We start from the raw sequence: 14,548 nt of genomic DNA on the forward strand, positions 1-14,548 counted from the left end.
AGATTTATTTGAATTGAAATTTTTCTCGGCACTTTGCATGATTGATTGTCACTAGATTTCTTGCATTCAGTATTAGAGCCCCCTGTGTCATATTTGAATGATTCATACATATTAAGATATTAGGGAGTCCATGTTATAAAAACTTAAAAAATATGAGAAAAGAAGGATATTTAGCAAATCATTCTTTCATATTAATTGAATAGTGGATAAGTCGAGCTGTACCACAACCACAAGGAAACAATTCTGCAACCGTTAATCATATGTTTGCATATATATGTCTAATGGTTTTATGATAAGTCATTCAACCAACAGTGTGGCATATAATTTTCAAAGTAAATTGGTAATACTGTCGGAGTCGGAACATTTAGAGACGTCGGAGTCGGTATATTGAAAAAGTGTAGAGTCAGAGCCGGAGTCGGTGGTAAAATTTACCGACTCCACAGCCCTGGCTGGTAAGGTGACTTGGCTTAGCCAATCGCCGACAATCTTCGAAATTTAGAAATATGTCTCGCTCGCGAAGTCCATACCTGTAATACTTATAATCCTCAGTTGTAATTCTGTAACCAAGCAGAGAATATTGCCACGGGGTTGTAACGATGTCACACAAACACAAATTCATACGGCAGATACGTTATGTACTTGGCCAAATCGAAAGCAAAAATTAGCAATTTACGGCATCTCTATCGTTCATACAACGTAACAAGTGTGAATAACGTATCGACAATCTACATCTCTCTTGCTATGGGGCAAATCCTGATCCGTCGACCAGATCAATTGGTGATGTCGGACGAATACGCATTTCCACCATTTCCGCAGTATGCGAGGAGCCAGGCCCTGTAATTCTGTCTGGTCCAATGTCGAACGGATGGTCGGGATAGTAAACTCCGTTCAAGTTGAATTCGGTGCATCTGTCAAACCACCAACCGCCGCGGAACCAGCTGGAGCATGATCCTCCCTTCCAATTGTCGTTGTCAAAATCCCTGGTGGAAAACTTCATGCCGTTGTGCATTTGCGCAAAAGGTTGACTACCTTCTTCTGCGTTTGATTCGAATGATATTTGGTATTGGAACTCTTCTCCCTTGATGCGTATTATGCTAGAAAAGGGTAATTGCAAATTGAAATACAACGGGGATGGTATTCAGTGTTTCAATCTTCCATTTTCTCATATGGATATAGATATAGGTATATTGAAAAAATGAACCACATTCGCGAGACACACAGAGATTTGGCCATGGTCGATTGGTGACGCTCCAGAATTCGTTTTGGAAATTATTCTCGAATCCCATATGCGCGCACCATACAGATTGTGAAACTTGTCAAGGTGAACCGTGGACGGAACAATACGGCCATGGCGACATTAATGATAAAGTTGTTCAGTGTTCACCCATATCGTCTTTCTACTTCATTTCCGTCCGAGTATTTGGCCTTTATTTGCAACTCGTGTGAACGGGACTCAGTAAGCTGATTCAGCACATCCAATCCTATACAAAAAGGAAGTAGCTTCAGCATCAGCGAGTTTTATTGCAATCATAAAAGCATAAACATACTATCTATTCCTTCAATCCTATTCCAGCCGTCGTGATATCCGTCGAGTAGGGTATATTAACGGATTATTAAAATTTTTATATAAATCTATATTTCGTGATGAATCTTATGTTCGAATAATGAGCCGTATAGGCCTGCCGCCTTTTATATCTGACCGCTACAGCATAGTAAATTCAGATGGATCACAAATGAATAATGAAAAAGCTGTATTCGGACCAAGACGATGTACGACATTTCTCACCCAACCAGTAATCTCCATCGCTGTTTCCAAATCCGGTACGGTATTCAACCCAATATCGATCAAAATTCTCCGACACATTCGTACGACGTTGTATAACCTGCAAGAATATTCGACGGTCAACTGGCTACCGGAACACACAAGTGACACACTCTGTGTGTTGGCATGCTTTATGTGTCTTGGGAATAACAAATATCCGCAAGCGATGCGATGACGATGCTGCAGTCACAATGTTCATGTCCAGAATAAGGTGTCAAACTCTCTACCGCCCCTCGTATGCGCTGACCATTGTTGATGCAGTGTGACTGCCGCATGAGTGTGACATTTTACTCTCGAAAGATGCACAACGTACACCTGACGTGCACTCTCTATATAATGGCTTTACGTAGGCTTACCATATTTTGGAAATCAAAAAAGAGGACACTTTTTCAGAAATTTGCAACTTGCAAAACCGGAGTGAAATTCTCAAAAACCGGTTAATTTTTCCCACTTTGTGATCGGTTGACTAAAAAAAAAAGGTCATCTTTTCGCTCAGAGCTAAAATCACCGTTTTTCACCCGTCGGAGCTTCAATTCTGTACTAATATGCGGAATATCACTCGCAATTTGCACTAAATCTGCTCTAAATCTCAAAAAAGAGGACAAAATCTCAAAAAAGAGGACAAAAGGGCGTCCTCCGAGGACACTTTCAAAAAAGTCAAAAAAGAGGACAAATCCTCTTAAAAGAGGACGTATGGTAAGCCTACTTTACGTCAATATCGTGCTGTAGTTACGAATTGCGTACGGACACCGACAGTCGGACATTCTCATACAGTCATCACTAGGGCAAGTTTTTGTTGCATTTAAATCCGTGGAAAGTTGCATTTATTCATTTATTTTCGAAAAAAGTTGCAGAAGTTGCATTTTGACCACATTTTGCTCGGTTGACTAAAAAAAAGGTCAATTTTCCGGCTCAGCTCCCGAAATACCCGTAAAAGCGTTACTTCGGTGCTGATTTACGGTGTTTCAGTCGAATTTGGCCGTGTATTTCACCAAAATCGAAAATACTTTCATGAAAAATCGAAAATGTTGCATGAAAAATATGGACAAAAGTTGCAAAAAGTTGCACTATAAGATTCCTTCAAACATCTTAAAACAGCATTCTACATATCTTAAGAGTATTTAGGAAGCTGCCGGGGCTGTAAAAAAAAGTTGCAAAAACTCGCCCTAGTCATCACAGATTTGTTGACGCAGTGAAACCAGATCACGTCACAATGGCCCAGTCGAAACTCTAATCACATGAGCGTCGAGTGCATTCGCTTAGTATTGAATGTGTACATTCGATACTTATAGTATTTACCATCCACCCCTCGCCATCTCCACTCGTGCAGTCGCAGTAAGCTGAATACCCTCGTCGCGTTCTATTGTTGCGAAACACTGCCGATCTTCCGTTGACGGAGAACGCAATCGGGCGGTCGTCCGCAGGACGCATGTCCTCGCACGCATCCCAACAGTCGTCGTAATATTCTGAAACGATTCAATAAGCATTACTGCTTCAACATTGAGGTCAATTAAAGATTACATTAAAGATGTAACCGTTCAAGCTGCTATCCTGAAGTGGAAAACTGGTACATAGCAATGCCGCAGTTTCCTTCTCGACGCCATGTCGAAGTAGCGGTTCGAAGTAGGCATAGGCAACTGATACAACTTCAAGCAGTCGTAGAAAACGAGAGGTTTGAACAGTATGTAGTAGGGATGGTGTGAACACGTGGTTCACGTTCGTCGTTCGCGTTCTGTGTGTGAACCTCAGAAATTTAGAGGTTCTCGTGCACAAACGAACCTTGATAGGTTCTGGACAGTGAACCTTTTTCATATATTACAATTTTCACTTCACATCTTTGGTTGAAATTATTGCATTTCAACTGCGGCCACTCTATGCATGACGCTGGCAACATAAAAATGAACACTTAACGACCATGCACCTTGATAATCTCAAACATTCTACTTGCTTTGTTGCAAAAGTTCGCTCTAAATATCCAGCTTTCCGTTTGTGAATATTCCGTGACTCTCTGCTGTGAGCTTGACCGGCAATCACACAACATCAAGAGCGAAATACACTGCATGTAGTCAACGATTGATGCTTATTCAACCAATCAATGAAATTGATATCGTTGTCTAATGTAAAAAATCTTGCAGGGGTACGGGGTCAATCTTGACTTCATATGTTTATTGTATCATAAAATCCAAATCCGTGCTATTGGGGTATTGGCTGCTACTGTATAACTTGTTAATGGGGTAATATCGGTAGCAAGTATAGAAACCCGTTTTACAATCTGCTCAATATCAACGTAGCAATACTCAGACGCCGAATACATTGCCCGGTCTAGCCAAGACCGTTACGGCCTAAGCTTGTATTACCTTGCAAATCCTAGTTGAAACTGTTGGCAAAGCGACGGGAGATATTGATTTTATTGGATTATAATAGCATTTGATCGCCCCAGTTTATACATTTGGCGAAGTTTAAAACATCAATATCTTCTTCAGCATTGTGGCAATATGTGGCCCGAGTCAACGCTAGGTATCCTAGGCTATCACTTCACTGAAATCTGAAATGTAGGGTTGGAATTGGCAATATGACGTCACGTGATGTCATGAGGTTCACGTTCGTGTTCACACAGAACCTTTCAAAAAGGTTCGCGTTCACACGAGCCTGAACCTTCCAGAGGTTCACACCATCACTAGTGCTTAGTAGCAGCGAGTAGTTTAAAGGGATTCTATTACAATGGCTGATGGCGACAAACGTATAGTCGCTATTTTCGAAATTATAATCTGATACGATCATACAGGATCACAATATCGATCTTTTACCGTGACAAGTTCACCCACGAAACCGCTGAAAAGCTACTCAAACTATACTGCTATTTTTATACTCTTTCCATTCACACTCAAAGGCCCGATTAGGGTAGCAGACGAAAACATAACCTAAATCAGATCCTACGTGCGTGCATAATTATTATTAAAATGTTGTACACCAACTATATCGCGGTATAAGTCAGCGGAAGGTACACGGGTGGTAATACACATTCTTTTCGCTAAGACTGTTCTACTACTATACAAACTACTTTATACTTCAACAAAAACTGAAATGCAAAAATTGAGTAGTTTCAAAATACACCCATTTCAGTAAGTATCTAAACGGGACAAAACCTATTTGGGTACTCCTAAAAAATATTGCATGAGCAACTCAACTTATCTTGCACTGGAATGTCACGCTACTACGCGACATTTTCGAACCTCAAAATATGATCTTACGCAGACTAATCGAGACAATTGGGCGGGCATATATGACATTTTAATGTAAAGTCTCAGTGAGTAAATAAGACCTTTAACGCTGCTGACTGTACCCATTCTCGCTACCAGAGACACAAGGTCACATGATGTACCACACAGAATTCCTTCCTAAGTGTTGGAGATTTATCTAGGCTCCTCCTCGTCATCCGATCCGCGTATATGCGGTGTCTTAAAAAGTCTAGAAGTGTGCGCTGCTACTAGTCGGCACATGCGGAATGATAATAAAGAATAATGACCTGGTGTAAATGACCATCGTACTCGAAAAACACCACGACTACCACAAACAACAACAACTTCAACAATTGTTGGTTCTGATACATCTGCTTAGATGAAAACAAATGACGTTTTAGGCTAATGTATAGCGCTCATCACACGACACTCCTTATATACCATTATTATACTTGCCCTGGCACTCTCCGTATCTCTGATCGAAATGTATGTCGACGTATTCGAACACCGCCTCTCCAGGATAAGCGGTCGTCGACGGAGGCTCAAACGGATACGCGAGGCACGCCTGGCCGTAGTCGCACCGTCCCACTGCGTCCCACGGACCACCACACTCCTCGCCATTCTGCTTTGCACACCGATCACAACACCTGAGCACGATCGCCGTTAGTATAACAGTGACTATGTGGTTGCAGTAGGCTGCGTAAAGCTGTGGTTATCTCTTACCCGCATGGGCCTTTCACCTTCGACCCAGAGCAATTGGCAACGGCCTTGTCATCACATGACGTTTCATTGCATCGTTTGCACGACAGAGCTTCCGCGTTGTAAATCGCGATGAATAGAATAATCAGCGGTACTTTGTATTTCATCTTATTTAAAATTTAAAGTGCCAACGGCCACTAATCATTTCTAAGAGTGCATCAGAATATAACTACTTACATCATAAAAAGTACACGATAGCCGAAATATAGAGTAAAAATAACCGAAAACATAACGCAATGGTGGAGCGTCCGGCTTCTTGATCGGCATGTCGTGAGTCCGATGTCGGCTGGGTCTGACAAAATACCTGATTAACAACACGGGTATCTATGACTTCCACGCTTGGCAGCGGTAACGGTATAGCATGGAGGGATGGTGCAAAACTTTAAAAGCCTTACACGACTATTTCTGCATCTTCCTTGTCCAGCGTCACTCATGGTATGCATATGCATATGCACAGACCGTGTGTATAAATATCATGAGTCGGTGTATATGCCGCAAAAACATCGATGACAAAAATATAGCTCATCCTATTCCTATTTCTATTTAAAGGAACGCAGATATCTTTTGTGACGCAAGAAATAATATGACATTAAAATCTTCCATTCTTCAGGTATATTATAACCAGTAACCATGCCTTTGATTCTATCATCTGAACCTCACCAATGTAGCGTGCTGTTCAGTACATTATGTTCTTGCTATGCCATGCTAATATATTATCCGACTGTTGCGCAGTGATAATAAAGCAAGGCGCACACTTTTGTCGCAAATCTTCTGCTTGGCAAGAGGGAAATCGCAGGATGTCGCGGACTCGCAGTATGTGTCCACATCTTCGAATACAGTTATATGAGGTCACTGGTCTAGTTCCTCTACCACCCGTCTTGTTGGCTTTGGAAATAATTCACGACGTGCTCACCCTCACACTTGCGAAGAATCGGTTCACTGCAAATAACTGCCTATCTATGATTAATTGGTTTAGGTTACCGATGCAAATCTACGAAAGATGTATGCAGGAGCAGGAATGTCTTTCGTAACGAATATAACGCAGTAACTCCATTTCAATCTCTCAGACGCAGGCCCATATCTGCGACGATGATATCTTATGATAATAGTAACTCAACTAACGATGCGACAAATAATAATTAGGCCGTCTTTAGACAGCGATCCACGTGTGACGCATTTTATGCAGTGATTAATGACCGTCCATCATAAAAGCACAAAAGCACACCCAATCAGGGATTAGTGACCCTGAAATTGTCGATTGTTTGCTTTAAGCTATACAGCTAAAGATGCATGAGTGGTCATAAAAACCTCTTTAGAGGATAATGCCACGGACTGATGGGTGATCAGCACGAAAGCATTGATCATGTCCTTCTTACGGCCGTGTAAATTTGGAATAAATGTCCGATTCGTCTTGATTGCGTGATCACCATGTTGACCATTACTAATAAGGCGATATATTTCTTTTTTTAATTTACTCGAATCTTCAGAATACCGTGAATAGCATATGCACTATATTGCATTAGGAAAATTCTAAATTACATTCCATCTTGTAGGCTAGCTCATCAAAAAGATAATATTCCTGAATAATTTATACCTGCGTCAATGCCAATTCATTCGCCCCCGATACTAATAAATACAGCGGCATATACGCAAATAATTTAATCCAGAAGCAGCACTGAGTTGTGAGTTTAACGGAGAAACGTGCGAAATTCAACTTACCGTGTCTCCCTGTTGGTACGAAGAAAGCGAAACACTGCTGAAGTTTAGAAATGCAACGAAGATGAAAATGACAGGCAATCAATTCGTGGCTTTTCTAAATATTAATAAATCACATTTCACTGTCAACAGGAAATCGTATCATTAGAAGTGGAAGGTTGCGTCTACAAGAATGGGCAAGGTTGATTGACTGTACTTGCATTATAATAACGTAACTTACTGAATTTGTAAAACAACTCAATGACATCATATGCTATAGCTCTGCAGATTTAGAGATTTCTATTCGCAAACAAACCACCCGACATATTAAGATTATCGAGGCACATCTAGAGTATATTATCAAGTTCTGCGAAGTGAAGCAGAATCCTGGTTGGCGTACAGTTGGATTTTCCAACGAACTATTTTGTGCCATTTGACAGTACGGCACCTATATACAAGCACAAATAGGAAATCTCATCGGGTGTAGGCTACTCTCATTCACCCCATATGATCACACGGGCTGACTTGGTGAAGTTTGTGTCATAATTGGAAAATTACATCATTATCTGTATACCTAACAGAATGTTAAATACTGCGTGCATTATAATTTTCTTGGTTTGGTGTCCCTTACACGTGACTTGCGGTGAAAATGGGGAGGAGAACGGCGGGTCGCGGGTATTGAAGAGGACTAAGCGACAGTTTTGCGAAGAAGGTACCTTCATCCATATACATTACGCATTACTCTAGATATCGGAAGATTATGCTTATGAAACGCACAGTACTATAGTCTTGCATTTAATAGCTCCCTAGGCGGTGATAGACTTAACCCATCAGTCCTTATCACTATAGCCACGATCAATTAAATAACTTCGTCCATATTTCAAACTCATTCTTGACGGTAAATTCTTTTCACAGAGCTTCCACCCGTTGATGGAATCAAGCTTGAGAACAGCGAAGCTGAAAAAATAGTGGTAACATGGAACGTGGTACCAAATGCTGAAAGGTGGATTGCTGGACTGCTGTGTAGTGTGTATTGTGTGTATAGCTCAAACTGCAAATATGTCTTGGGCCCGTGGCAGAGCAAGCTCTAATATATTGGCTGTCCAATAACGTGCGTACTGTGTAATATGGACTTACATTCCTGATTGTGTGAACTGTCTGTTAGGCGGGAGCGTAGTGGTAACGATAAGCGCCCACCAATCTGACGGACTGGATCGATTCCTGTCGGAGGTTTATCTGGGCTCCTCTTCCCCCGCCGTTTCCGCTCTTACAGCGACAAAAAGCCCAGAAAAAGACCCGACGAAAGAAAGATCGCAAGGAATGGAAAGAACTAGTAGAAAGTGCCGCGGCTTCAAAAAAAGATCAACATCGAAAAGAACTGTGACATTGGGCACTCTAGGCCGAGGTGTATGTTAGAGTAAAGGATCGCTACTGATGCGTGTCGTTCGACATCCTCCTATCTGCTCATGACATCACATTGTGTCCTATCGCATTGTACATTGTGTGTGACTTGTTCAGATGAAAATTATAACCCAACGATATTATAGGTATCTTTTTTAATAATTCAAATTTGATCTTTAAGTTACTTGTTACATGATATGACTAGGGCTGCATTTAAAACGAGACGTGTTTTAAATTACTTTGTCCTAAAATTGTGTCCGGCAAGTGCCATTTAAAAAGCAAATTATAATCTCAAAACAAGCAAAACAGAAGCAGAAAAATATTTCAAACAAGGGTCATGCTTTAAACATGCTTGTTTTAACTTGATTTTTATTGCAAATTCAACTCTGACGTCGAAAATATTCATTTATGTTTCAATTTCGAGCAGTTCCTTAAAGTAAAATATGCATGTAAAAGGGACTGTATAGAAAAGGCAACGGTATCTCCTCAAAAAATGAATGGAATACTTTGCAATTCACACATCGAGGGTCACTGACTGCTCTGCTCAGTGCTCACAGTGCTCAAGCTGATTAAGTGTTAGTTAGATAATGATGACGGTCCCATGACTCAAATTGCTTTTGCATTGAAATCAACAAATTTTCAGGTACGCCCTAAGCGTGGAGCCCAAAACCAGCTGCGTAACAATACCGGCCCATGTCACTGGTAATGAAGCCATCATCAGAAATTTCGATACTGATACTGAATACACACTGAGTGTAATCGCATTTGGAAATGATGATAAAGCCTGTGGGTCGAAATCTGAATTCACCTTCCAATCGGGTAAGATGATGTAAATAATAACAGAAAACGGTATATATACCTGATTTGTATTTTCGTTACGCTTGACAAGTTAAGGGAGATGGATGGACATGTGACGACAATGTTGGTAAGGAATTTCTCTCCAGTTTGTTGTCTTATTTCATTCGGAGATTATGATAGGTTATCTGGTAGACAAAAATCTGAATCGAGCACTCCAAATACAATAGCGTTATACAATCAATATTGATGTATATGTTTAGGGATGGTGTGAACCTCTGAAAGGTTCAGGTTCGTGTGAACGCGAACCTTTTTGAAAGGTTCTGTGTGAACGCGAACGTGAACCTCGTGACGTCATAATCCTAAGTCCAACCATGCATTTCAGTGAGTTGATATATTAATGTAAACAATACTTTGCGACAACTCGGACCACATTATGCCACAATGCAGGAGTAGGCTACATACTGACTTTTTAACCGTCACCTAATGTATCAAGTGGAGCAATCAAATGATATAATAATCCCATAAAATCAATATCTTCCGTCACTTTGCCAAGAATTTCGACGAGGACTTTATGGAAATATCAGCTTACGCCTTAACGGTATAGGCCAGACCTGAGCAAAGTGTAAAACGGGTTTCTATACGTGCTAGCCATATTACCCCATTAACAAGTTATACAGCAGTAGCCAACACCTCAATCGCACTGATTTGGTTTTAATGATACTGTAAACATGTGAAGTCAAGTTTGACGCCTGCTACATTTTTTACATCAAAAAACGATATCAATCTTCTTGATTGGTTGAATAAGCATCATTCGATGACTATATGTAGTGTATTTCGCGCGTGATGTTGTGTGATTGCGGGTCAAGCTCACAGCAGATAGTCACTAAATATTCACAAACGGAAATCTGTATATTTCGAGCAAACTTTTGTAACAAAGCCGGTAAAATTTTTGAGATTGTCAAGGTGCATGCTCGTTTAGTGTTGATTTTTTTTATGCTACCAGCGCCATGCATAGAGTGGCCCGTAGTGAAATGCACAAAATCTGAACCAAAGATGCTATAATGAAGTGAAAATTATATTACATGAAAAAGGTTCACAGTGTAGAACCTACCAAGGTTCTGTTGTGAACGTGAACCTCTAAATTTCCAAGGTTCACACACAGAACGCGAACGTGAACCTCACGTTCACACCATCCCTAATATGTAATAATGATAGTAACCTCGTCCACACTACGATAGACTACAAATAGCAGCACTTCCAGTTCAACCAGTAAAACGAACTTAAAGCGGCAAAAAAAGGCTAGATTGCGAATTGGAGACGAGAAATGTAGGCCATATGATGCAGCCGTGATAGCATTTCGTTTTCTTTCTGTGCGGTGTACGGTGCATATATCACGGGCAGAAACAAGAAGCTAGTGTTTGCTGTCTATCTTCTTGCTCATCGGGAGAGTGTGGAGTGGAAGCTATCGTACATTCCGGAGTCCAATATAATGGTTGTCCAATTGGTAAATCGACATTAAACATTAAGAAAATATTCGTTGACTGATAAAACCGTTTGACGTGAAATTCAATGTAATGGTATCATATATCATATCCTGCAGTATAATGGACTTACAAATATGCTTATACTTCCTACCCACAAATTCAAGATTGTTGAAATTTATTCCGGTGCCGTAAAGACGTTTCTCATTGCATAAATGATTCAGTTTTATATTGCCACACAATCAAATATTAATGTTGAAATTAAAGTTAGATGTCGGGGCCTCTACTAAATATAGCACGCAGAAAATAACGTGGTACAGGCTATTTCTAAATTGGTAATATCTTCATTGTAACATAATTCCTACTTCTTTTTTGCCGTGCATAGTGGCTGGGATTTAGTGATGACATTTTGAAATGTCAGTGTTTCCTTTTCGCAGATATAGGAAATCTGGAAAATCTCATGCCATCGGAAGTAACGACTACAACTGCAGTCGTGCAGTGGCTGCCAACTATCAATGCACTGTCTTATATTGTAAGTTTCATGCGGAACAATATAAGTGACACTATATAGCTTCTGTGCTACGCAAGATATAGCCTACGTAGCCTACGTCACAATGTAAGTTTCAGGGTGTCCTGTGGCTCCTCCAGGGATAGTAAGTACTACCACGGAAATGATTTTAATGGCTTCCTATGATATAATATTACCAGAGAGGCACATAATCCATTCGTGAAATTATTTGCACAATTCAGGTAAGAAAACCCGATGGAACAACACATGAGCAAAATAAAACCGATCTGTTACTGAATGACTTGATCAGCGGCCAGAGTTACTCAGTAACGATCACTCCAAAAGGGAAAAGAAAACTTGGAATTCCTGTAAACATCACGTTTTATGCAAGTAATATCAATTTGTTTACTTATGGCTTGACGTGTTCCCTTACTGTTCCGACAATCATAGAATTAAAGTTACCGGAAAAGCTTCACATTGGCAATGTCAGCAGTAATTTCCTTCGTGTTGAATGGGAAGAAGAAAAGTTATTTTCAGAATATAGAATAAATCTTATAGAACTGGACCAGGAAGGCAAGGAAACGGTAATTCCGTAATGAATGATTTTAACGGGGGTTCTGCGAATGGCAAGCCATGTAGTCAGTAATGTATATGGTATATATTTTCAGAGGATTGTGGAAAAAACCAGCTACGACTCGTCGGTATATTTTGAACACTTGACTCCGGCAACAAAATATCGGGTGGAATTGACAGGATTTCGAGGAGAAGTGGATTCAATGACTGCCGCTGAAACATTGTTTACTAGTCAGTATATAAAATCAGCTATCCAAAATATCGTTAACGAAAATTGCCGAGCAATCATTTACCACATCATATATGTATTAGAAATCCTTTTATAACTGCGATATTTAGCGGAGACTGTATATCGCAAAAGAATTGTGCATATTACCTACTTATCTACCGCATGCTTTGATGGGTTGCTGCAATTTCAATTCTGAAATTCAATCCTGTAGTATGAGTTAGAAAAAAATACTGTAATGACGAATAAAACCGGTGAATATATTTCGAATGATTATTATCTTCCACATCATCCAGAATTGCCATCGCCGCTAAACATCAGAATATGGAATGTGACCTATCAAAGTGTTAACGCTGCGTGGGAACCAGTTGACGGAGCCGACAGATATAAAGTACTGGTCAGTTCCAAAAATGGAGAAAAGGAAGCTAACGTTAGTATGTTTATGACTATACGATACAATTTGTCAATCTGACGACTTGATGAAATAATCTGAAAATATATAATTAAAAATCATTTTCCCATAATGGTAATATACCTCTCTCGATTCATCATATATAGCGTGCGGGTGAAACAAACGACACGACAATGTCGTTCTTCGACTTGATCAGTGCAACAGAATACATTATGCAAGTGTTTGCGTTCAATGACGACTGCGACAGCCTCCCTGCCGCCATAGATGTATATACAAGTAAGAACTTTTCAAATAGATCCACGATTTTAGTCACATGGTAATTATTGCCCGTATATGTGTCTTGGTCAAAGCTTATGAACAGCGTTTAACGCACCTAGATCGAAATATCGTAAAGCAGCAAACTGCCACATTTGGTGTTGAGAACTCTTTAGACTTTAGAGTTAGCTGATTCTTTTCGATCTTCTACTTATCTCTACATAATTGCATTTTACTCTGTAAAGGCAGACGCGGAAATAGTTTGGGCGTTAAACACAATGTGCATCGATCTACACTGCATATTTGTAAATTATATGATCTTATCGGACACTCGATAAAAGTTTCCTGTTCATTGGAGATATGAGCGGATTTAATATTTTCGAAAACAAATCATGTTCATGTCCAAGTCCAGCTTCAAATTATTCGCATATCGATATCATAACTGGGGCTGGGCAAAATCGAGTACCTGAGTGATTCGATTCTGAATCACGTATTATGTTTCGAGTCGAATCGAGTATTCGAGTAACACTCATTATGACGTCATAACATATTGTAATATTTCGAAGTTCAAATAGGCCTATGTACCTTTTAGGCCACCGCGAACAATATAATGCTTGTTATTCATGACATTAAAGTAGGGTTACCATACGTTTTTCTTTAGCAGGATTTGTCCTCCTTTTTCAAGTTTTTGAAAATGTCCTCCGTTTTGGCAATCGTCCTCCTTTACAGCTTTTACAGCTGAGATAATGGATATATGCGAGTGAATCTGGGAACAAATCACGCTGCCCAAAAAAAATTGCGGATCGATAGAAAGTGATGACCTTTTTTTTATTTAGTCATCCCACCAAATTTTTCAGCAAAAATAGCGAAATCGGCTGATTTCAGTTTTGATCAACTTTTCTGATCTGTTAAAAGTGATTTCCTTTCCCGATTCCAAAATATGGTAACCCTACATTAAAGATACTTTGGTATTTCTTCGACCCTACCGATTTCATTGCGCTTTGTGTCATGACTTCGGAAAGGTTTTTCTAGTTACAGTTGTAGCTTTGTACTACATGTTTTATATGCTGCGATACGGCTAACCACGGTTTCAACGCTTCCACAGTGGAAATTAGTATCGAAACTATAAGCGAGCGAGATAGTGTAATGGTTATGCGTCCGGCTTCTCGAGCGGTAGGTCGTGGGTTCGATCCCCGGCCGGGTCATACCAAAGACTCGAAAAATGGTATCCGCAGCTATCCTGCTAGGCGCTCAGCAATCACGGATAGCATGGAGGAGAAAAAAAAACGGGGGCGCAGACTAGATGACCTCATGGGGCCGTATCGCAACTCCGTCGCCAAAGCATCTCGATGGTGCAGGCGAGAAAGAATATCATATCT

The 14,548-nt window shown here is 40.2% G+C and overlaps 2 protein-coding genes across 3 annotated transcripts in view; one reads left to right on the top strand and one right to left on the bottom strand.

The window, feature by feature from the left end:
- Positions 1-618: 618 nt before the first annotated feature.
- Positions 619-5,986, bottom strand: LOC145457278 (fibrinogen-like protein 1). The gene is made up of 6 exons (XM_080335468.1): positions 5,785-5,986; positions 5,518-5,708; positions 3,122-3,288; positions 1,787-1,883; positions 1,385-1,481; positions 619-1,094 (listed from the first exon to the last, which is right to left on the bottom strand). The coding sequence occupies exons 1-6, from the start codon at positions 5,925-5,927 to the stop codon at positions 740-742; spliced, it is 1,050 nt and encodes a 349-aa protein (XP_080191594.1). The 5' UTR covers positions 5,928-5,986; the 3' UTR covers positions 619-739.
- A 2,110-nt stretch (positions 5,987-8,096) lies between these two features.
- LOC145457502 (uncharacterized) overlaps positions 8,097-14,548 on the top strand; it is a 65,097-nt gene continuing 58,645 nt past the window's right edge. For both annotated transcript variants that reach the window (XM_080335713.1, XM_080335714.1), the window contains exons 1-10: positions 8,097-8,227; positions 8,431-8,518; positions 9,560-9,735; positions 9,806-9,841; positions 11,633-11,727; positions 11,946-12,093; positions 12,154-12,287; positions 12,372-12,507; positions 12,799-12,932; positions 13,061-13,190. In XM_080335713.1, the coding sequence (XP_080191839.1) occupies positions 8,098-8,227; positions 8,431-8,518; positions 9,560-9,735; positions 9,806-9,841; positions 11,633-11,727; positions 11,946-12,093; positions 12,154-12,287; positions 12,372-12,507; positions 12,799-12,932; positions 13,061-13,190 (1,207 nt within the window). In that variant the 5' untranslated portion in view covers position 8,097. The remainder of the gene's footprint in view (positions 8,228-8,430; positions 8,519-9,559; positions 9,736-9,805; positions 9,842-11,632; positions 11,728-11,945; positions 12,094-12,153; positions 12,288-12,371; positions 12,508-12,798; positions 12,933-13,060; positions 13,191-14,548) is intronic.

The sequence above is a fragment of the Botryllus schlosseri genome, chromosome 15, assembly GCF_051294905.1.
Source record: "Botryllus schlosseri isolate E-star chromosome 15, Bs_hap1, whole genome shotgun sequence".
NCBI lineage: Eukaryota > Metazoa > Chordata > Ascidiacea > Stolidobranchia > Styelidae > Botryllus > Botryllus schlosseri.